The sequence below is a fragment of the Oncorhynchus clarkii genome, chromosome 12, assembly GCF_045791955.1.
Source record: "Oncorhynchus clarkii lewisi isolate Uvic-CL-2024 chromosome 12, UVic_Ocla_1.0, whole genome shotgun sequence".
Classification (NCBI taxonomy): Eukaryota; Metazoa; Chordata; class Actinopteri; order Salmoniformes; family Salmonidae; genus Oncorhynchus; species Oncorhynchus clarkii.
In genome coordinates, this window is record NC_092158.1 from 77,190,119 (window position 1) to 77,214,489 (window position 24,371).

General features: G+C 49.5%; 1 protein-coding gene across 5 annotated transcripts in view; it reads left to right on the forward strand.

Annotated features, from left to right (window-relative positions):
• Nucleotides 1-24,371, forward strand: part of LOC139421361 (myosin-10-like) — a 70,045-nt gene that overhangs the window by 7,895 nt on the left and 37,779 nt on the right. For all 5 annotated transcript variants that reach the window (XR_011635613.1, XM_071172162.1, XM_071172161.1 and 2 more), the window contains exon 3: nt 13,077-13,233. Coding sequence is in view for 4 of the 5 variants with exons in the window: in XM_071172162.1 (XP_071028263.1) it covers nt 13,077-13,233 (157 nt within the window). In the remaining variant the exon portion in view is untranslated. The remainder of the gene's footprint in view (nt 1-13,076; nt 13,234-24,371) is intronic.

Sequence of the window (24,371 nt, forward strand, 5' to 3'; positions counted from 1 at the left end):
GATTCACATTTTGGTGAGAGGGAGAAAGAGAGGCCTCCTGAGAGGGAGGGAGAGTGGGGAGGTGAGGGGAGAGGGATTCACATTTTGGTGAGAGGGAGAAAGAGAGGCCTCCTGAGAGGGAGGGAGAGTGGGGAGGTGAGGGGAGAGGGATTCACATTTTGGTGAGAGGGAGAAAGAGAGGCCTCCTGAGAGGGAGAGGTGAGGGGAGAGGGATTCAGAGGAGGCCTCCTGAGAGGGAGGGAGAGTGGGGAGGTGAGGGGAGAGGGAGAAAGAGAGGCCTCCTGAGAGGGAGGGAGAGTGGGGAGGTGAGGTGAGAGGGAGAAAGAGAGGCCTGAGAGGGAGAAAGAGAGGCCTCCTGAGAGGGAGGGAGAGGGAGGGAGAGTGGGGGGAGAGAGGCCTCCTGAGAGGGAGAAAGAGAGGCCTCCTGAGGGAGGGAGGAGAGGCCTCCTGAGAGGGAGGGAGAGTGAGAGGGAGAAAGAGAGGCCTCCTGAGAGGGAGGGAGAGTGGGGAGAGGCCTCCTGAGAGGGAGAAAGAGAGGCCTCCTGAGAGGGAGGGAGAGTGGGTGAGGGAGAAGAGAGGCCTCCTGAGAGGGAGGGAGAGGCCTCCTGAGAGGGAGGGAGAGTGGGGAGGTGAGGGGAGAGGGAGAGAGGGAAAAGAGAGGCCTCCTGAGAGGGAGGGAGAGTGAGGGGAGGGAGGTGAGGGAGGTGAGAGAGGGAGAAAGAGAGGCCTCCTGAGAGGGAGGGAGAGTGGGGAGGTGAGGGGAGAGGGAGAAAGAGAGGCCTCCTGAGAGGGAGGGAGAGTGGGGAGGTGAGGTGAGAGGGAGAAAGAGAGGCCTCCTGAGAGGGAGGGAGAGTGGGGAGGTGAGGTGAGAGGGAGAAAGAGAGGCCTCCTGAGAGGGAGGGAGAGTGGGGAGGTGAGGTGAGAGGGAGAAAGAGAGGCCTCCTGAGAGGGAGGGAGAGTGGGGAGGTGAGGTGAGAGGGAGAAAGAGAGGCCTCCTGAGAGGGAGGGAGAGTGGGGAGGTGAGGTGAGAGGGAGAAAGAGAGGCCTCCTGAGAGGGAGGGAGAGTGGGGAGGTGAGGTGAGAGGGAGAAAGAGAGGCCTCCTGAGAGGGAGGGAGAGTGGGGAGGTGAGGGGAGAGGGATTCACATTTTGGTGAGAGGGAGAAAGAGAGGCCTCCTGAGAGGGAGGGAGAGTGGGGAGGTGAGGGGAGAGGGATTCACATTTTGGTGAGAGGGAGAAAGAGAGGCCTCCTGAGAGGGAGGGAGAGTGGGGAGGTGAGGGGAGAGGGATTCACATTTTGGTGAGAGGGAGAAAGAGAGACCTCCTGAGAGGGAGGGAGAGTGGGGAGGTGAGGGGAGAGGGATTCACATTTTGGTGAGAGGGAGAAAGAGAGGCCTCCTGAGAGGGAGGGAGAGTGGGGAGGTGAGGGGAGAGGGATTCACATTTTGGTGAGAGGGAGAAAGAGAGGCCTCCTGAGAGGGAGGGAGAGTGGGGAGGTGAGGGGAGAGGGATTCACATTTTGGTGAGAGGGAGAAAGAGAGGCCTCCTGAGAGGGAGGGAGAGTGGGGAGGTGAGGTGAGAGGGAGAAAGAGAGGCCTCCTGAGAGGGAGGGAGAGTGGGGAGGTGAGGTGAGAGGGAGAAAGAGAGGCCTCCTGAGAGGGAGGGAGAGTGGGGAGGTGAGGTGAGAGGGAGAAAGAGAGGCCTCCTGAGAGGGAGGGAGAGTGGGGAGGTGAGGTGAGAGGGAGAAAGAGAGGCCTCCTGAGAGGGAGGGAGAGTGGGGAGGTGAGGTGAGAGGGAGAAAGAGAGGCCTCCTGAGAGGGAGGGAGAGTGGGGAGGTGAGGTGAGAGGGAGAAAGAGAGGCCTCCTGAGAGGGAGGGAGAGTGGGGAGGTGAGGTGAGAGGGAGAAAGAGAGGCCTCCTGAGAGGGAGGGAGAGTGGGGAGGTGAGGTGAGAGGGAGAAAGAGAGGCCTCCTGAGAGGGAGGGAGAGTGGGGAGGTGAGGTGAGAGGGAGAAAGAGAGGCCTCCTGAGAGGGAGGGAGAGTGGGGAGGTGAGGTGAGAGGGAGAAAGAGAGGCCTCCTGAGAGGGAGGGAGAGTGGGGAGGTGAGTGAGGGGAGGAGAGGCCTGAGGTGAGAGGGAGAAAGAGAGGCCTCCTGAGGGAGGGAGAGTGGGGAGGTGAGGTGAGAGGGAGGTGAGGGAGGGAGAGTGGGGAGGTGAGGTGAGAGGGAGAAAGAGAGGCCTCCTGAGAGGGAGGGAGAGTGGGGAGGTGAGGTGGAGAGGGAGAAAGAGAGGCCTCCTGAGAGGGAGGGAGAGAGGGAGAGAGGCCTCCTGAGAGGGAGGGAGAGTGGGGAGGTGAGGTGAGAGGGAGAAAGAGAGGCCTCCTGAGAGGGAGAGAGTGGAGAGTGGGGAGGTGAGGTGAGGCCTCCTGAGAGGGAGGGAGAGTGGGGAGGTGAGGTGAGAGGGAGAAAGAGAGGCCTCCTGAGAGGGAGGGAGAGTGGGGAGGTGAGGTGAGAGAGGAGGAGAGGCCTCCTGAAGGGAGAGAGGCCTCCTGAGAGGGAGGGAGAGTGGGGAGGTGAGGTGAGAGGGAGAAAGAGAGGCCTCCTGAGAGGGAGGGAGAGTGGGGAGGTGAGGTGAGAGGGAGAAAGAGAGGCCTCCTGAGAGGGGAGAGTGGGGAGGTGAGGTGAGAGGGAGAAAGAGAGGCCTCCTGAGAGGGAGGGAGAGTGGGGAGGTGAGGTGAGAGGGAGAAAGAGAGGCCTCCTGAGAGGGAGGGAGAGAGGTGAGGGAGGTGAGGTGAGAGGGAGAAAGAGAGGCCTCCTGAGAGGGAGGGAGAGTGGGGAGGTGAGGTGAGAGGGAGAAAGAGAGGCCTCCTGAGAGGGAGGGAGAGTGGGGAGGTGAGGGGAGAGGGAGAAAGAGAGGCCTCCTGAGAGGGAGGGAGAGTGGGGAGGTGAGGTGAGAGGGAGAAAGAGAGGCCTCCTGAGAGGGAGGGAGAGTGGGGAGGTGAGGTGAGAGGGAGAAAGAGAGGCCTCCTGAGAGGGAGGGAGAGTGGGGAGGTGAGGTGAGAGGGAGAAAGAGAGGCCTCCTGAGAGGGAGGGAGAGTGGGGAGGTGAGGTGAGAGGGAGAAAGAGAGGCCTCCTGAGAGGGAGAAAGAGAGGCCTCCTGAGAGGGAGGGAGAGTGGGGAGGTGAGGTGAGAGGGAGAAAGAGAGGCCTCCTGAGAGGGAGGTGAGGAAAGAGAGGCCTCCTGAGAGGGAGAGAGTGGGGAGGTGAGAGAGGCCTCCTGAGAGGGAGAAAGAGAGGCCTCCTGAGAGGGAGAAAGAGAGGCCTCCTGAGAGGGAGGCCTCCTGAGAGGGAGAAAGAGAGGCCTCCTGAGAGGGAGGGAGAGTGGGGAGGTGAGGTGAGAGGGAGAAAGAGAGGCCTCCTGAGAGGGAGGGAGAGTGGTGAGGTGAGAGGGAGAAAGAGAGGCCTCCTGAGAGGGAGGGAGAGTGGGGAGGTGAGAGTGGGGAGGTCCTGAGAGGGAGGGAGAGTGGGGAGGTGAGGTGAGAGGGAGAAAGAGAGGCCTCCTGAGAGGGAGGGAGAGTGGGGAGGTGAGGTGAGAGGGAGAAAGAGAGGCCTCCTGAGAGGGAGGGAGAGTGGGGAGGTGAGGTGAGAGGGAGAGGGAAAGAGAGGCCTCCTGAGAGGGAGGGAGAGTGGGGAGGTGAGAGGCCTCCTGAGAGGGAGGGAGAGAGGTGAGGGGAGAAAGAGAGGCCTCCTGAGGGAGAAAGAGAGGCCTCCTGAGAGAGAAGGAGGCCTCCTGAGAGGGAGAGAGAGGCCTCCTGAGAGGGGAGAGTGGGGAGGTGAGGTGAGAGGGAGAGAGGCCTCCTGAGAGGGAGAAAGAGAGGCCTCCTGAGAGGGAGAAAGAGAGGCCTCCTGAGAGGGAGAAAGAGAGGCCTCCTGAGAGGGAGAAAGAGAGGCCTCCTGAGAGGGAGAAAGAGAGGCCTCCTGAGAGGGAGGGAGAGTGGGGAGGTGAGGTGAGAGGGAGAAAGAGAGGCCTCCTGAGAGGGAGGGAGAGTGGGGAGGTGAGGTGAGAGGGAGAAAGAGAGGCCTCCTGAGAGGGAGAAAGAGAGGCCTCCTGAGAGGGAGGGAGAGTGGGGAGGTGAGGTGAGAGGGAGAAAGAGAGGCCTCCTGAGAGGGAGGGAGAGTGGGGAGGTGAGGGGAGAGGGAGAAAGAGAGGCCTCCTGAGAGGGAGGGAGAGTGGGGAGGTGAGGTGAGAGGGAGAAAGAGAGGCCTCCTGAGAGGGAGGGAGAGTGGGGAGGTGAGGTGAGAGGGAGAAAGAGAGGCCTCCTGAGAGGGAGGGAGAGTGGGGAGGTGAGGGGAGAGGGAGAAAGAGAGGCCTCCTGAGAGGGAGGGAGAGTGGGGAGGTGAGGTGAGAGGGAGAAAGAGAGGCCTCCTGAGAGGGAGGGAGAGTGGGGAGGTGAGGGGAGAGGGAGAAAGAGAGGCCTCCTGAGAGGGAGGGAGAGTGGGGAGGTGAGGTGAGAGGGAGAAAGAGAGGCCTCCTGAGAGGGAGGGAGAGTGGGGAGGTGAGGTGAGAGGGAGAAAGAGAGGCCTCCTGAGAGGGAGGGAGAGTGGGGAGGTGAGGTGAGAGGGAGAAAGAGAGGCCTCCTGAGAGGGAGGGAGAGTGGGGAGGTGAGGTGAGAGGGAGAAAGAGAGGCCTCCTGAGAGGGAGGGAGAGTGGGGAGGTGAGGTGAGAGGGAGAAAGAGAGGCCTCCTGAGAGGGAGGGAGAGTGGGGAGGTGAGGTGAGAGGGAGAAAGAGAGGCCTCCTGAGAGGGAGGGAGAGTGGGGGAGGTGAGGTGAGAGGGAGAAAGAGAGGCCTCCTGAGAGGGAGGGAGAGTGGGGAGGTGAGGGGAGAGGGAGAAAGAGAGGCCTCCTGAGAGGGAGGGAGAGTGGGGAGGTGAGGTGAGAGGGAGAAAGAGAGGCCTCCTGAGAGGGAGGGAGAGTGGGGAGGTGAGGTGAGAGGGAGAAAGAGAGGCCTCCTGAGAGGGAGGGAGAGTGGGGAGGTGAGGTGAGAGGGAGAAAGAGAGGCCTCCTGAGAGGGAGGGAGAGTGGGGAGGTGAGGTGAGAGGGAGAAAGAGAGGCCTCCTGAGAGGGAGGGAGAGTGGGGAGGTGAGGTGAGAGGGAGAAAGAGAGGCCTCCTGAGAGGGAGGGAGAGTGGGGAGGTGAGGTGAGAGAGGGAGAAAGAGAGGCCTCCTGAGAGGGAGGGAGAGTGGGGAGGTGAGAGGCCTCCTGAGAGGGAGGGAGAGGGGGGAGAGTGGGGAGGTGAGGGGAGAGGGAGAAAGAGAGGCCTCCTGAGAGGGAGGGAGAGTGGGGAGGTGAGGTGAGAGGGAGAAAGAGAGGCCTCCTGAGAGGGAGGGAGAGTGGGGAGGTGAGGGGAGAGGGAGAAAGAGAGGCCTCCTGAGAGGGAGGGAGAGTGGGGAGGTGAGGGGAGAGGGAGAAAGAGAGGCCTCCTGAGAGGGAGGGAGAGTGGGGAGGTGAGGTGAGAGGGAGAAAGAGAGGCCTCCTGAGAGGGAGGGAGAGTGGGGAGGTGAGGTGAGAGGGAGAAAGAGAGGCCTCCTGAGAGGGAGGGAGAGTGGGGAGGTGAGGGGAGAGGGAGAAAGAGAGGCCTCCTGAGAGGGAGGGAGAGTGGGGAGGTGAGGGGAGAGGGAGAAAGAGAGGCCTCCTGAGAGGGAGGGAGAGTGGGGAGGTGAGGGGAGAGGGAGAAAGAGAGGCCTCCTGAGAGGGAGGGAGAGTGGGGAGGTGAGGTGAGAGGGAGAAAGAGAGGCCTCCTGAGAGGGAGGGAGAGTGGGGAGGTGAGGGGAGAGGGAGAAAGAGAGGCCTCCTGAGAGGGAGGGAGAGTGGGGAGGTGAGGGGAGAGGGAGAAAGAGAGGCCTCCTGAGAGGGAGGGAGAGTGGGGAGGTGAGGGGAGAGGGAGAAAGAGAGGCCTCCTGAGAGGGAGAAAGAGAGGCCTCCTGAGAGGGAGAAAGAGAGGCCTCCTGAGAGGGAGAAAGAGAGGCCTCCTGAGAGGGAGGGAGAGTGGGGAGGTGAGGGGAGAGGGAGAAAGAGAGGCCTCCTGAGAGGGAGAAAGAGAGGCCTCCTGAGAGGGAGAAAGAGAGGCCTCCTGAGAGGGAGAAAGAGAGGCCTCCTGAGAGGGAGAAAGAGAGGCCTCCTGAGAGGGAGAAAGAGAGGCCTCCTGAGAGGGAGAAAGAGAGGCCTCCTGAGAGGGAGGGAGAGTGGGGAGGTGAGGTGAGAGGGAGGGAGAGAGGCCTCCTGAGTAGACTGTACTGCAGAATGCATTTATTTGTGTTCTACAACGTAGCTGAATTTGTGACTGGAGACAAATGATGCATCTATACGGTATTGTAGGTCTACCCAGAGTAAAGGCAAAACTAAACGCAAAAACTCTCCTGCAATGTTGACCGTGTTAACTCGATATTGACACACACTCACATTTAACCTGAAAGTAAGCATAATCAGTATGATAGGAAAGTGTTATTTTAAATCAATACTGTTGATTATGTTATTATAGAGTTATTATCAGGAATAAACAAGATAAACATTGTTGTTTCATCCTGGTCTGGTGTCTAACCATCTCGACCCTGCTGCAGTCTGGTGGGATGCTACAGTAGGCCCTGAGATTATTGCTGTGGGTGCAGCCAGGTAGCTCTGCCTAGCCAGCTGCCTGGGTCCTGCACGTAACAGAGGCACCGCCACACTATTAATAGCTCCTGCTTTCAGATCAAGGGAATCCATTTTTAATTAGCTACAAAATGGAGCTTCAAGTTAGAGTTACAGAGGGCTGGCTTTTCCTATTCACCTCCCCTAAGGTTTAGGAGTGAGAGGAGGCTGATAGAATCATTATGCCCTGCTTCTCTACCAACAGGGATTCTTGTCAGCTCAGCTGCCTCACAGACCAGCTCCGATGAACTGAGACCACCTCTCTCTCCTTCCTTTCCCCTCTATCTCCTTACAGCCTACTCGCTCTCTCTGTTTCTCTCTCTTCCTCTCCCCTCTCTCTCCTTACAGCCTACTTGCTCTCTCTCGCTCTCCTTCCTTTCCCCTCTCTCCTTACAGCCTACTCTCTCTCTGTTTCTGTCTCTTCCTCTCCCTATGTCATTGTCAGTGTTTGGCAAGGCATTCCCCTGAAAAGGCTGACTGGGCTCTTCTTACATCATGAGCATGCTCTCCAGGGCCGCTTGTCGGTGGCTAAGCTGCTGAGTCATTATCCTTCTGCCTTAATTGCTTGGCTGACTCCTGATTGTTAGACAGGGTTGCATCTTGTGGCTCACAAATATACAACCCATGGGCTTCACCCCCGAGGTTTTGGATAAGGTCAAGTAAGCCATATATTTTTGGTGATCTCATAAAAATATAATTATTTATTGTTATATTTCTATTGTGGTCACCTCCGCCCATTGCCTTATCCAGACCCCTTGGAAGAGGTGAACGGAGCCACTGGGCCTCAGGCATGAAATGAGAGTTCTTGAAACAATTAGAAGCCTTTTAAACAGAGGCTCCGTCAGTCATGTTTGGTGTGTTGTAGATACCTCTGTGTGTTCTATGAACTTACTCTCCCGCTCCCCAAAGGGGTTCATTGGCATGTGAAATGGATAATAAACAAGAGAAATAAACAGTGAACATTACACTCACAAAATATTATAGCTATGTACAATTAAAGTACAAAAGGGAAAATAATTAAACATAAATATGGGTTGTATTTATGACGGTGTTTGTTCTTCACTGGTTGTCCTTTTGTTGTGGCAACAGGTCACAAATCTTGCTGCTGTGATGGCACACTGTGGTATTTCACCTAATAGATATGGGAGTTTATCAAAATTTGATTTGATTTCAAATTCCTTGTGGGTCTGTGTAATCTGAGGGAAATATGTTTCTCTAATATGGTCATACATTTGGCAGCTCAGCTTCCACCTCGAATCAAAATGTATTTGTCACATGCGCCGAATACAACAGGTGAAATGTTTACTTACAAGCCCTTAACCAACAATGCAGTTTTGAGAAAAATAAGAGTTAAGAAAAGATTGACTAAATAAGCTAAAATAAAAAGAAAGTAACACAATAAAATAACAATAACGAGGGTATAGTACCGAGTCAATGTGTGGGGGTACAGGTTAGTCGAGGTAATATCTACATGTAGGCAGTGGTAAAGTGACTTTGCATAGATAATAAACAGTGAGTGGCAGCAATGTTTAAAAAAAAAACGGGTGTCACTGCAAATAATCCAGGTGGCCATTTGATGAACTGTTCAGCAGTCTTATGGCTTGGGGGTAGAAGCTGTTAAGGAGCCTTTTGGATCTAGACTTGGCCCTCCGGTACCGCTTGCCCTAACCCTATGACTAGGGTGGCTGGAGTACAATTTTTAGATCCTTCCTCTGACACCGCCTGGTATAGATGTCAAATCAAATGTTTTTTGTCACATACACATGGTTAGCAGATGTTAATGTGAGTGTAGCGAAATGCTTAATATTTTGTGAGTGTAATGTTCACTGTTAATTTCTGATTGTTTATTTCTCTTTTGTTTATTATCTATTTCACTTGCTTTGGCCATGCCAATTAACCCCTGTCTTAGATGTACTGGGCACTACCCTCTGTAGAGCCTTGCGGTTGGATGCCGAGTAGTTGCCATACCAGGCTGTGATGCAACGAGTCAGGATGCTCTTGATGGTGCAGCTGTAGAACTTTTTGAGGACCCATGCCACGTCTGCCTACGGCGCCCTCTCTCAATAGCAATGCTTACGGAGTCTGTACATAGTCAAAGCTTTCCTTAAGTTTGGGTCAGTCATAGTGGTCAGGTATTCGGCCAAATAGTATTCCAGTTTGCTCTCTTTTTTAGTAAGTTTTTTTCCAATGTGTCAAGTAATTATCTTTTTGTTTACTCATGATTTGGTTGGGTCTAATTGTGTTGCCGTCCTGGGGCTTTGTGGGGTCTGTTTGTGAACAGAGCCCCAGGAACAGCTTGCTTAGGGGACATTTCTCTAGGTTAACCTCTCTGTAGGTGATGGCTTTGTTTTGTAGAAGATTTGAGAATTGCTTCATTTTAGGTGTTTGTAGAATTTAAGGTCTCTTTTCTGGATTTTGATTGTCAGCCGGTCTCGTCCTAATTCTGCTCTGCATTCTCTCTCTCCCCCCCATTGTATTGTACTTGACGTGTGTGATAAGGGCAGTAACAGAATTGCACTGATCTTTCACTTAAAATGTATGCCAAACAAAAACCATTAATTTAAGAAACCATAAAACTCTGTTTGATAACAGAATTTTGGTAACATTTTCATGTTTCCACATTTTTCAAAAACCCTGTTATATCTCTGCTCAAAATGTAAGATTCAATGATGTATGCAGAAAGAATGGGGTGTCAGCTAGGACATGACACATTGAGTTTGAAAAAATCTATTTTTGTTATTGAATAGTAGTAAGTGAAGTGGATCTACACCCAGTAACGGAATGGTGGTAATGGAATTTCATCATGGGTCCCTGATACAGTATGTACTGTACAGAAATGCATAATTATGGACATGAATGTCATTCTCTTCATGGTGAGGTACATACGCAAAGGAGGATTATATTTCTATGTGTATTTTGATATTATTCTGAACACTGGCCATTTATTTTAATGAGCTCTGCCCCCAAACAAGACCACATTTGAATAGACATCTAAGTTTGGACATCAAAATACAGCACAGTGGAGCACAGTACAACACAGAACAGTACAATAGAGTACAGTACATTATAGTCTACTCTGCTGTAGTGTACTGTACTATATGCTACTTTTCTTTACTGTGCTGTACAGTACTGTGCTGTCCAAACTTGTGAACCCAACTGTGGTTTGTGACTACTATGATTTCCCATTTTAGCCAATTCAATTCCAGAAATTGCATTACCGATTTCTGAAATTCCGTTACAGATTTTGGTAACGGAAATTCTAGTTTTAATCACTTAATAATTAATGACAAAAAAATCATGGAAAACACTAACATTCATTATCCTCCCTCCTCATGACGGAGAGAAAGGAGAACATATCTTAAAGATATGTGGGGGGTTTTGTAACGGAATTCCAAGGCACAAGGCAATGTTTCTTACAGAAGGCAGAACAATTTCTCCAAAATGAAATATAAGTGTTGATATTAGTTGGCAGGGGTCTTTAGCTCAACATTAGTGTGTTTTGATGTATTTCTAATACCTTAAGACTCTTTCTTGCTTGTTTTCTAAGACACCTTTTCCATCTGTTTGACCAGAAATCAAAGTCTTAGCTTATTCCAATTTGTTTGTATCGAAAATGGTTGAAAAATGAATATGTCTTAATTTCACAAAAATATAGACTCTTAGCTTTCATTTGAAACCCAATTGATGTGCTCCTATGAACTTAGCAAGTTGGTGCTCATGGGTCCTTTTCCATGGAAATGTCCTTATGTCATATCAAATCAAACTTTATTTGTCCCAAGCATTACACTGTAGACCTTAAAGTGTAATGCTTACTTACAGTCCCTTAACCAACAGTGCAGTTCAAGATAGAGCTAAGAAAATATTTACCACATAAACAAATGTAAATAATAATAATAATAAAAAGTAACACAATAACTATAACGAGACTATATACAGGGGGTTCCGGTACCGAGTCAGTGTGCGGGGGTACAGGTTAGTTGAGGTAATTTGTACATGTAGGTAGGGGTGAAGTGACTATGCATAGATAATAAACAGTGAGTAGCAGCAGTGTACAACACAAATGGGGGATCAATGTAAATAATCTGGTGGCCATTTGATTAGTTGTTCAGCAGTCTTATGGCTTGGGGGTAGAAGCTGTTAAGGAGCCTTTTGGTCCTAGACTTGGCGTTCCAGTAGTGCTTACTGTGCGGTAGCAGAGAGAACAGTCTATGACTTGAGTGACTGGAGTCTAACTCGGACGCCGCCTAGTATAGAGATCCTGGATGGCAGGAAGCTTGGCCCCAGTGATGTACTGGACCTTACGCACTACCCTCTGCCTTTCGGTCAGATGCCGAGCAGTTACCATACCAGGTGGTGATGCAACTGGTCAGGATGATCTCGATGGTGCAGCTATAGAACTTTTTGAGGATCTGGGGACCCATGCCAAATCTTTTCAGAAAGCAAATTGGAGTGGGTCTAGGGTATCTGGGAGGCTGATGTTGACGTGAGCCATGACCAGCCTTTCAAAGCACTTCATGGCTACTGACGTGGGTACTACGGGGCGGTAATTATTTACTTCCTTCGTCACAGGGGCTATGGTGGTCTGCTTGAAACATGTCAGTATTACAGACTCGGTCAGGGAGAGGTTGAAAATGTCAGTGAAGACACTTGCCAGTTGGTCCTTGCATGCTTTGAGTACATGTCCTGTTAATCAGTCTGGCCCCGGGGCTTTGTGAATGTTGACCTGTTTAAAGGTCTTGCTCACATCAGCTACCAAGAGAGTTATCACATGGTCATCCAGAACAGCTGGTGCTATCATGCATGCTTCAGTGTTGCTTGCCTCGAAGCGAGCATAAAAGTCATTTAGTTCGTGTCACTAGGCAGCTCGCAGCTGGGTTTCCCTTTGTAGTCCGTAATAGTTTTCAAGCCCTGCCACATCTGACGAGCGTCAGAGCCGGTGTAATAAGATTCAATATAATCTTATATTGACGCTTTGCTTGTTTGATGTTTCGTCTGGGGACATAGCAGGATTTCTTATAAGCATCCGGATTAGTGTCTAGCTCCTTGAAAGCGGCAGCTCTAGCCTTTAGTTCAGTGCGGATGTTGCCTGTAATACATGGCTTCTGGTTGGGATATGTACGTACGGTCACTGTGGGGATGACGTCGTCGATGCACTTATTGAGGAAGCCGATGACTGAGTTTGACTTTTTTTTTTTTTTTCCTCTGTTTGCACATGTGACATGCGGGTAGAAATTAGGTTAAACTGATTTAAGTTTGTCTGCATTAAAGTCCCCGGCCACTAGGAGCTCCACTTCTGGATGAGCATTTTCTTGTTTGCTTATGGCCTTATACAGCTGGTTGAGTGCGGTCTTAGTGCCAGCATCGGTTGGTGGTGGTAAATAGACGGCTATGAATAATATAGATGAGAACTCTCTTCGTAGATAGTGTGGTCTACAGCTTATCGTAAAGTACTCTACCTCAGGCGAGTAATACCTCGAGACTTCTTTAATATTTGACATTGCGCAACAGCAGCTGTTATTGACAAATAGACACACACCCCCGCACCTCGTCTTGCTAGCTCTATATTATCCGTGTCGTCGTTCAGCCATGACTCTGTGAAACATAAGATATTACAGTTTTTAATATCCCGTTGGTAGTATAATCTTGATCGTAGGTCATCCATTTTATTTTCCAATTATTGCACGTTAGAAAATATGTGTTATTGCATTATTCTAGCATGGCAGTGGTGAATGTGTGTGTGAAGGTAGGGAGGGATCATTCCACTCTCTAGTGAGAATGTCAAGCCCCAGTCACATGAGAATGAGCTAATATCCCACCAAAGCCTCTGTCATTTCTCAGAACATTAGCCACAGGGCTTGATAAGGAGGCACTCACTATGGCGTGGAGTTCAGACTGTTTAATGGGGAGGCATCACTGTAAGGAGCTGCCAGATCTTACATTCAACTGGATAGTTCATGATAAGCTAGTCTACCATTTGACTGCATTTCCCACAACTATTTCTCTCACTTTATCTGTTTTCTACTATTGCCTCTATGCCACTGCATGCTCAGTCTGCCCACTATGGTGACGTAAGGGACCAAAATGTAGCATAATGATGACCGCTCAATTGCACTGACATTTTGCAGACCACTTCAGAGCCACTAGAGTTAGAAAATTATGATTGAGTAATTATTTTGAATTATGTATGATGATTTAGTTCAACCACGCGGAGAGAGTTGATCACTTCTCAAACTAACAAGTGTTTATCCCCCTAGATCACAGTACAATGGATACTCATCTTGGAAAAACCTTCGGTCCCATATTAACCTCTTCTAGAGATAAAATCTGCATTCATAACTTACTCTTATTTTGTCGATTTACTGTATTTGTGTTTTGTTTCTCTCTCCCCCCATAGACTTACTCTGGGCTGTTCTGTGTGGTGATAAACCCCTACAAAAACTTACCCATCTACTCAGAGAACATCATAGAGATGTACAGAGGGAAGAAGCGTCATGAGATGCCACCACACATCTACGCCATTTCAGAGTCAGCATACCGCTGCATGCTCCAAGGTAAACCTCCTCTCTCACTCTGTTTTGTGCAGTGTTTGGAAGGTATAACTCCTTCCTCAGTGGTCTCTTTCCGTCTCTCTCTTTTGCTGCGACGCAACGTGCATAAAGTGTGACTAGCAGGTGCGCTGCTGAGTTGTGGATTGCGTGGGTTTTGCTGCATAATCCAGGAGATTAGTGTGTGAGGTTCCAGAGTCAGGGAGGCAGTGGTATCGTTAGTCATGGTTGAGCTGCCCCCCTGCCTCTGCTAGCCATAGGGGTCTGACAGACTACTTATTGATGTGGATCTACTAAGACAGACAGACTATACTGTACCACTTATAGACTACGTAATGTGTAAAAGCTCAACAATAGGCTTGTAGTTCTACAAACCACAGAGTACTGTCTATCTGCAAGTTATGTACATTGTCTGCAAAACACGAATTACTCAATTTCAGAGCATGGCATGTATTTGTTTGCGTTAAGTAAAAAAAAAAACACTTGGCGCTCATAATTAGCCTTCCTTAATGGCCACCTGCAGTGTGTTAAGGCCCGTCCACTGCCCTGCCGACTGTCCTGTATCCCAGGTAGGGACCAGGACCTCACTGGCTCCTTTGCAGATAAAAGCCAGTTTAATTAGAGGTGAAAGTTCAGCCTGTTAACATTGATGGCCACTGACTGAGGGATTTGGAGAGTGTGAGCCCAGGATCAAGACTTAGGATGATATTAACTCAACCTGTGATCCTAGGGAAATGCACGACTCACTGTTAATCTTCTTCCTTCAGTGAGAAATTCCATCTATCTCTGGCTCCTTGGAAAGGGACACTTTTCAATAGATACAGTGTGTGTTCAGTTTCAATGAGTTCAGAGTAACGTCAGCCTTCTGAACAGTACAGTCTCTCAGTGGGTCTGGTTTTACCTAGTTTTGCCTCCTCAGCTATCTTCAGGAAGAAACTGAGCTATTCTCTTTGTAACGGGAAGGGTGCTGGACACAGGCCCCCTTAGCAGCCACGCCCCTGTGTTAGAATCTAGACAGTTTTCTTTATTTTTACTATTTTCTACATTGTAGAATAATAGTGAAGACATGAAAACTGGGAAATAAAATATATTTTAGATTTTATTCTTCAAAGTAGCCACCCTTTCCCTTGATGACAACTTTGCACACTTTTGCCATTCTTTCCTCCAGCTTCACCTGGAATGCTTTTCCAAAAGTCTTGTTCCCAGTCAGTTCCCACATATACTGAGCACTTGTTGGCTGCTTTTCCTTTTCTCTGCGGTCCAACTCATCCCAAACCATTTTTACCCCCTTTTCTCCCCGATTTTGTGGTATCCAATTGTTAATATCTTGTCTCATCGCTACAACTCCCGTACGGGCTCGGGAGAGACGAAGGTCAAAAGCCATGCGTCCTTTGAATCACAACCCAACCAAGCTGCACTGCTTCTTAACACAGTGTGCATCCAACCAGGAAGCCAGCCGCACCAATGTGTCGGAGGAAACACTGTGCACCTGGCAACCTGGTTAGCGTGCACTGCACTCGGCCCACCACAGGAGTTGCTAGTGCGTGATGAGACAAGGATATCCCTACCGGCCAAGCCCTCCCGAACCCGGACGACGCTAGGCCAATTGTGCGTCGCCCCCGGACCTCCCAGGCGCGGCCGGCTGCGACAGAGCCTGGGCGCGAACCCAGAGTCTCTGTTAGCACTGCGCCACCCGGGAGGCCCCCCAAACCATCTCAATTGGGTTGAGGTCGGGTGATTGTGGAGGCAAAGTCATCTGATGCAGCACTCCATCCCTCTCCTTCTTGGTCAAATAGCCCTTACAGGAGGTGTGTTGGATCATTCTCAAATGATAGTACCACTATTGTGGTAGCCATGCTGGTTAAGTGTGCCTTGAATTGTAAATAAATCACGACAATGTCACCAGCAAAGCACCCCCATCACCATCACACCTCCTCCTCCATGCTTCAAGGTGGGAACCACACATGCGGAGATAATTTGGTCACCTACTCTGCGTTGAGACACAGCGGTTGAACCAGAAATCTCAAATTTGGACTCATCAAACCAAAGTACAGATTTGTCCATTGCTCATGTTTCTTGGCCCAAGCAAGTCTCTTCTTCATATTGGTGTCCTTTAGTAGTGGTATCTTTGCAGCAATTCGACCATGAATGTCACGATCGTCTGAATGAATGGACCAAGGCGCAGCGTATTTAGAGTTCCACATGTTTAATAAAGATGAAACTCACCAAAACAATACAGAAGAAAACGAGCTGTCTTTGTGGCCGCGAACCCCGGCGTCGTCGCTGTTGCTCCTTCGCTGCCTCTGCCTGCTTCCATGGCAGGCTTCTGTCTCCTGCCATGATTTCGTCCTACGTCCAGGATGTCCTCCACTGTTGGCTTTCCTCCCAGGCCCAGGATCCCTGCTCCTCCTGGGCACGCTGCTTGTTCTGTGGGTGGTGGGATCTTCTGTCACGATCGTCTGAATGAATGGACCAAGGCGCAGCGTACTTAGAATTCCACATGTTTAATAAATATGAAACTCACCAAAACAATACAGGAGAAAACGGAACGTGACGTTCTGGGCTACTCACAGGCAGCTACACAAAAACAAGATCCCACAAACAACAGGTGGGAAAAGGCTGGGCAAATATGATCCCCAATCAGAGACAACGATAGACAGCTGCCTCTGATTGGGAACCATACCAGGCCAACAAAGAAATAGAAAACATAGATTGCCCACCCTAGTCACACCCTGACCTAACCAACTAGAGAATTAAAAGGATCTCTAAGGTCTGGGCGTGACAATGAAGGCCTGATTTCACGCAGTCTCTTCTGCACAGTTGATGTTGAGATGTGTCTGTTACTTGAACTCCGTGAAGCATTTATTTGGGATCCAATTTCTGAGGCTGGTAACTCTAATGAACTTATCCTCTGCAGCAGTGGTGACTATTGGTCTGCCTTTAATGTGGCGGTCCACATGAGAGCCAGTTTCATCATAGCACGTGATGGTTTTTGCGACTGCACTTGAAGAAACTTTCAAAGTTCTTGAAATTTCTCTTTGCTTATTTGAGCTGTTCTTGCCATAAGATGGACTTGATATTTTACTAAATAGGGCAATCTTCTGTGTACCACCCCTACCTTGTCACAACACAACTGATTGGCTCATAAGCATTAAGAAGGAAAGAAATTCCACAAATGAACTTTTAACATGGCACACTTGTTAAATGAAATGCATTCTAGGTGACTACCTCCTAGAAGCTGGTTGAGAGAATGCCAAGAGCTGGTCATGGGTGCACCTCAGCCATGCTCAAGGTCCTAAACTATATCATTACTGCCATCGATAAGAGACAATACTGGCCAAGGCTTTCGACCATGTCAAACACCACATTCTTATCGGCAGACTCAACAGCCTTGGTTTCTCAAATGACTGCCTCGCCTGGTTCACCAACTACTTCTCTGATAGAGTTCAGTGTGTCAAATCGGAGGCCTTGTTGTCCGGACCTCTGGCAGTCTCTATGGGGGTGCCACAGGGTTCAATTCTCGGGCCGACTCTCTTCTCTGTATACATCAATGATGTCGCTCTTGCTGCTGGTGATTCTCTGATCCTCCTCTACGCAGACGACACCAGTCTGTATACTTCTGGCCCTTCTTTGGACACTGTGTTAACTAACCTCCAGACAAGCTTCAATGCCATACAACTCTCCTTCCGTGGCCTCCAACTTTTCTTAAATGCAAGTAAAACTAAATGCATGCTCTTCAACCGATCACTGCCCGCACCTGCCCGCCCGTCCAGCATCACTACTCTGCACAGTTCTGACCTAGAATATGTGGACAACTACAAATACTTAGGTGTCTGGTTAGACTGTAAACTCTCCTTCCAGACCCATATTAAGCATCTCCAATCCAAAATTAAATCTGGAATCGGCTTATCTGTGCCATCCGTTTTGTCACCAAAGCCCCATATACTACCCACCACTGCGACCTGTACGCTCTCGTTGGCTGGTTCTCGCTTCATACTCGTCGCCAAACCTACTGGCTCCAGGTCATATACAAGTCTTTGCTAGGTAAAGCCCCGCCTTATCTCAGCTCACTGGTCACCATAGCAGCACCCACCCGCAGCACGCGCTCCAGCAGGTATATTTCACTGTTCACCCCCAAAGCCAATTCGTCATTTGGCCGCCTTTCCTTCCAGTTCTCTGCTGCCAATGACTGGAATGAACTGCAAAAATTGCTGAAGCTGGAGACTTTTATCTCCCTCACTAATTTCAAGCTGTCAGAGTAGCTCACAGATAATTGCACATGTACATAGCCCATTTGTAAATAGCCTATCCAACTACCTCATCCCCATACTGTATTTATTTTGCTCCTTTGCACCCCAGTATCCCTACTTGCACATTCATCTTCTGCACATCTATCACTCCAGTGTTTAATTGCTATATCGTAATTACCTCGCCACTATGGCCTATTTTATTGCCTTACCTCACTTATCTTACCTCATTTGCACACACTGTATATATATATTTTTTCTACTGTATTTTTGACTATGTTTGTTTATTCCATGTGTAACTCTGTGTTGTTGTATGTGTCAAACTACTTTGCTTTATCTTGGCCAGGTCGCAGTTGTAAATGAGAACTTGTTCCCAACTGGCCTACCTGGTTAAATAAAGGTTAAATAAATAAATAAAATAAAACTTTGAAGAATTTTTTTTACCACTTTTTGGGGGGGTTATTACATGATTTCCTAGTTTTGATGTCTTCACTATTATTCTACAATGTAGAAAATATTTTAAAAATCCAGAAAAACCCTGGATTGAGTAGGTGTGTCCTAACTTTTGACTGTTACTGTCTGTGTCTGTAGTTTTTTTTAGCCAGAGCTTGAAGCGATGAGCAGTAATCCTTCCTGCTTCTTAGTTCTAATGAGCATTTGTGCTATGATATTGGCCAGTGGCCACACGTATACAGTAGGTCAAGTGCTTTACTGGTTAGTCCAACTCCAACACCTCTGTCCCCCCACCTCACCCAATGTCTCGTCACTCACTTCCTTTTGTGACCCCCACCCCCATCCACACATACATTATTGTGTCTTAACCAGTGATAGCCATGAAACCCTTGTGACCAATCACCCCCTCCCTCATCATACTTTCCTTGAACTAAATATAGGCAAAATCCCTGCACAGAGCACTCACCCATTGTGGCCAGCCTGCCTTTCAGTTTCAACATGAGAGGTGTTTGAAATGGGGCCCCATGTCAAATCTACCCCCCTCATTGCCCCACTGTCCCCAGTCCTGCCACATAGTGGTCATTGTGTACACTCCCTAGGGGTCTACTGTGGAATGAGGTCATCCCTTGTCTTAGCGATCCGCAGCATGCTAAGTACTGAGTCATCGTGGTAGTGTCATGGGCCTCAGATCACTGCGGAGTGCAGACTGTCCGGCTGCCTGAAGAGGGATGCCTCACTATGGATATGAGTGTGACCAAAATAACATTCCCGCACTGGCACATCACACAGAGGAGTGTGTCAGCTCACTTTCTGAGTAGCTGACCTTATATTGACAGTATCTTGTATCTTGCACAGTTAAATAACTATTGATCTGCGTAGTGCTTACAGTGTGTTATACAGATCATTTCATTTGTGAGTGGAAAGACTGCCTCTATTGATGTTTCAAAAGCCATTTCAGGCTGTTAAGTATCCCCCACTGTTCTATAATGGCTCTCTGTCCAGTTCCTGAGAGGAGAAGAAAATCTAATTTCCACTCTTATTTTCTTTCATTCCTTATTTTGTTCTGTCTTTTTTTCCCTTTCTCTCCAAAATGTTCTGGCTCGGAGGACATTGTAGGAAAAATTCCACTCATCCTGCCAGGGCTTTTCTGGGACCCTTTCACTTACGGCACTGTTAACTGAAAAATACGACCGGGTGGCTTTGTGCGCTCTCTTTCCCCAACGTGGTTCCTTCCTTTTCCTCCTTTGTGAGGAGAACACAGGAGGACAAGTGTGTGGAATGTCTGTGTTCTGACTTCAGCCCAGACTACGGCTCTAGCATTGCTATGGAAGGACCATTCACCAGTCTCTCTTCTGCCTCAACCAATCACACTCTCTCTCTCTCTCTCTCTCTCTCTCTCTCTCTCTCTCTCTCTCTCTCTCTCTCTCTCTCTCTCTCTCGTCCCATTCTCTTCTCTCCTCATTTACAGTAACAGCGTCTCTGGCCCTCTGGCTTCAGTCAGGGGGTTAGTCAACCGAACCGTACCGAGGCCTCACTGCACCTAAGCTGTCAGCAGGAGCAGAGCTTGAATAGTTCTAGGTGCTTATTATGGGATGTAGCCCTTTCCTCAGGTCGTTTGTTTGTGTTTGACACTCTCTCTCTCTCCGACACGTTTTAGTCTCAGGAACTGCTACAGACGAGGCTCCCTCTCTCTGCTCTGACCCCCTCGTCCGAAGCATGCCCTGCTGCTGACATGTAGGTCTGGACGTGCTCCTGCACTCCAAAGCAGACGAGAGAGAAATGGGGGGGCCTGTATTGTGGCTCACAATGGGGGCTTTGTGTTGCCTGGAGAAGGGGCCAGGGTGCAGTATGGGGAGGCTCGGACCGACAGGGCTCTTCCCTGGGAGAAGGGGGCCTTGTGTTGGGGCAGAGAGGGTTGACTGCAGGGAAGAGGTCAGGTCTGAGTGACAGGACAGGTGTGAAGGGCCAGGCTGGACGGGGGTATGGTAGAAGGGGGGACCCCAGGGAAGATAGGGGTGTGTCTGTTAGGGACCCTCTCTCTGTAGTGAAATAACTCTGTGTTCCTTGGTGGATGTACTAGAGTTTCAGACAAATGGCAGTGTACACACACACACTATCCCACTCATATAGACACATGTTGGCAGATGCTCCCCTAATGGCAGACAGCTGTGGAGTTCATTCAGTATAAAATGGTATTTCTGTTGGCGGGCTCTTGTCATAGATCTCTGATCTCAGACAGCCATGAACTGTTGAGTCTCTGCAATAGGGGGAAAGAATGCACCCTTAATAAACCAGAGACATGAACATGTTCTCCTCAGTTCACTGGTTTTTAGAGGTTTCACTGGTGGGAGGGAGCAGAGTCTGAGATTACAGACCGGGGTTGAATGGAGACCCCATGAAAGCACTTGACGATGTGGGGAGTTTTCTCAACATACATGCATGGCTATGAATGACAGTCCTGTTAGGAAATAAATTATTATAAATAGGTGCTTTATTGCTGTTTATGTTAGAGGTCTTTTGGAAAACTTCACGTGATCACATGGTTTCAAGTGTAGTTTCATGTTATCACATGTTGTCACGTTATTGTATTAACTTCCCATAAGATCACATGGAAACATGTTTTTGGAAGGGTAGAGAGGGAAGCTCAACCACCTCAGTTATAATGGCAGCTTCCCCAGCGCTGCAGGTCAGTCCAATCTTTTACTGGGGCCTGTGTCTTGGGTGGCCACACAATGCCACTAATCCACCCGCGGTCTGGGCATGCAGGGCACCACTGGAGACATGTTGCTGGGTGGGTGGGTGAAGAGCGAGAACCACCGTCAACTGTCTAGAAGTGTTTTGATTGGTCACACATAGCTGGGATAGCTGCATTCTGAGCCAAGGAGATGAGGTTACCTGAAGCTGCTGCCCCTCACTCACTCCCTCCCTCCCTGGAGCTGCCACCAGCCTCTGTGGTTGGGAAAGGAGGGACATGTAGAACAGTATACAACAAACTCTTCCCAACAAACACACATTTAGTGGACCTCTGGGGTGAGGGTAAATGTGGAAAAGTGCCTAGTTTGTCTGGATAAGTAGCAGCAGTGCCTGAATGTAAAAATGCTCCATAAAATGAGAGCATTGGAGATGTCTATTTGAATGTGACATGCATGGAAAGTTGGCAGATGAACACTGACAACCAGGTCACTTGGTAATGTGATACATTCTGACATGGAGGATTTCTGTGGAAGCAGGGAGTGTTTGAATCGCTGTCTGGAGAATGTAGCAGTGACTACACACTTAGAATGTGGATATGTATGGACAGGACTGGACTGCATGATTGCCTCATGGTACACTGGAATAAATCCCTTGGAATATCTGCAATTCAAGGAATTCAGATCAACTACCTGGGTGTACAGTATTACCCCCAATGGCAGCAGGTGTTCTATGCTCGGACTCAACCTGTTTTCAGCATATTTAAGAGTGGAGACAGGTTTGAGTCATTCTGTAGTTCTCACAGTGATGACTGTAGGCTGGGGCTCTGCCAGACTGGGCTCTCTGTAGGTAAGAGCTTGGATGAATAATAGTCTGTTTTAAAGGTAAAGCATTCTAAACAGCATGAGGTGCATCCGTGTTTAAATCAGTGATGGCTTTATGTTGTGTTAGTGAATGGGTCCAAACAGGGATGAGCTGTATCAGACATAGGGATTGGATCTGAACAGGGACCGTATCAGACGTAGGGATTGGATCTGAGCAGGGACTGTATCAGACGTAGGGATTGGATCTGAACAGGGACTGTATCAGACGTAGGGATTGGATCTGAGCAGGGACTGTATCAGACGTAGGGATTGGATCTGAACAGGGACTGTATCAGACGTAGGGATTGGATCTGAGCAGGGACTGTATCAGACGTAGGGATTGGATCTGAACAGGGACTGTACCAGGAGTAGTGCATGGTGGCTCCCCCTCTCTATTGTGACTAGCCTAAGCATTGAGAACATGAGTGTGTGTCTCCTGCTATTTTGGTGCTGTTGGTTGTCTGTCAGGGCAATGGGTTTCTACTTTGTCTGACCCACCTAACCCTCCAGTGAACAGTAATACGTCTCTACTCCTCCTTTGAATTGAAACAACGACTTCTCATTCCACTCTCCTGTACCTCTATATCCCCTCTCAGAGCAGCTCGTGCTGAATTCAGTGGAATAGAGACATTATATTCCAGTTTCCAATAAGCCCTAGGATGTTGACACCAGCAGCAGGGCAACATTAGAACCCCATGATGGGCCTCTGTTACTGCTGTTACACATTCACAGGTGTTTCTCATTTCACCCTCGCGTCAGAAGCATGTGGAAAATGTGCTTTGTGAGGTATGAGCAGAGTGTGGTGTGTGTGTGTGTGGCTGATACCCTCTGTGGGGGTCAACAGGTGTGGGAGGAAGGAAGCCTCGCTAGGTGTGAGGGAGGACAATGACTTCCTTTCTTTAATGTGCAGGATCTCTCTCCCTCTAGTCCCACTGGTCACTTCACAAACCATCCCCTGTCATATCCACTAAATAGGGAACAGTCATCACCTTCTATCTGACCCTTATTCCATTCCTGTCAATGATCTCAATTTCCACTGTAATTGAGGCAAACCAAAAAAGTAGTCTCTCTCATAGGATGGGAAGCTATTTATTGTAGCTACAGTAGTCACTGCAACACATTGCCTTCCGACCTACAATGCCACATCTAAAATGTCCTCATCTGTGTATCCGAGTCGACTGACGCCATGCTACCTTTCCCACTGCATTGCCAAGTCTGTCCCACCATGCACTTGCTGCTCTCTATGTATTACTGTCATTGGGTTTCCATGGCCTTGAAGGGTGCAGTCTACAGCCCCCCCCCCCCCCCCCCCCCCCCCTCCTCTGCCCCCTCACCTCCTCCCCTTTACCCCTACCAGTTGCTGTGGGCCAGGAAGCCTGGCCACCCTCTGTGACCACACAGGAATGTCCTCGCCCCAGGACCCCAGCGTTGATGGTGAGGGGAACCATGGGCATCCGAATTCCAACAGTCATAACTGATTACTGACTGCAGCCCACAATGCACTGCTAGCTGGCAGAACTGGAGGGTCTTCTTCTGATCTGACACACTCAGCTTTGTGTCAAACTGGTCTGAAAGTATCACTTTGTAGGTATTTTAATGAGACAAAACCTGGTCAAATACATTTAAAAAATGAGAGAAAAAATCCCAGTCTCCATTACAACATTCATCAGGCTTGACGAGCTCTTCATTACCGCCAGGATATATGACCAGAATCCCCCTCAGACCAAGGAAGAGTCATACTGTGTTGTGACTGCTTTAATGAACTGTGCATGTCGGCCTCTCCCTCTGGCCCAGTCCTCTCAGCAGCAGCACTCCACAGTGTTAGTGTGGGTTATCATAACAGCTCAGAAGCCCAGAGGTGACAGTTACACAGAGCAGGTACAGAGAGGACTGGCCAGATCTAATTGTGTGTTTACCAGTTCACCCGTCTGAGAATGTAGGCTGGCGGGGGTGTGTGTGTGTGTGTGGAGGGGGTATTGAGATTGGGCTAGGCTCCCTGCGTCGCAGCATTGACAATACAGCAGTGAGAAACCCCAGACATGGCAGGGACCTCACTCTCTCTCACACACACTCAGTCTTTTGTTCCTCCGGCTTTAAGTACCCCTGGAATCCATCCTGACTGCTCTATATGAGTAAACAGGCCACAGCTCTTTCTATTGCTACTGCTGTAATGACTAGTCCTAGTAGATGATCCATGCCTCTGCTCTACTATGGTGTGTGTGTGTGTGTGTGTGTGTGTGTGTGTGTGGTAGGCCTGGGTAGTGCTATACCCTTCGAGGTTATGGGGAATACTGGCCATCACTCAGGATTTCTGATGTGTGCAAAGTGGTAACCATGGCTCTAGAATTAGCACTGCATTTGTTGGGGTTTTATGACTTCTTTTATGAAGCTAATTTAGAGAGCAGGAAGAAGGATGTGGAAAAAGAGTGTAGTATCCAGTTGAAGTGGCGGTGAGGCTGTTTTCTCATACCAGCTCTCACCCTGCCTCCCCTGGTCTGTGATCATATTTCACTAACTACAGACCCCATGAAGTCAGAATAAAACCATTCTCTTCTCTGCCTCCTTGACTTGTCTGATTTTGGAGTGGTCCAGCAGGAAGAGTGGAATGGAGTAGACTACAATCCATACTTGGGCTCCACTGTGCTCCTACCTTTCAAGATTAGGGAGGCTTGGACATGTTTTGGGGAGTAGATGGGAATGTTGAGAGATCAGGGGGCTAGTTGAGGGAGGAGGGGAGAGGTTGAGGGGGTAAAAGGGGTGGCCTGAGGGGGGGTCTGGAATGTGTGGAATGAGTACATTAATCCGTCTGGGGAATAAATTATTAGTGGAAAACGGATCCCCAGTCTGTCTCCTGCTGCGTGGCCCAGGGGGGAGACGAGGAGAGGGTTGT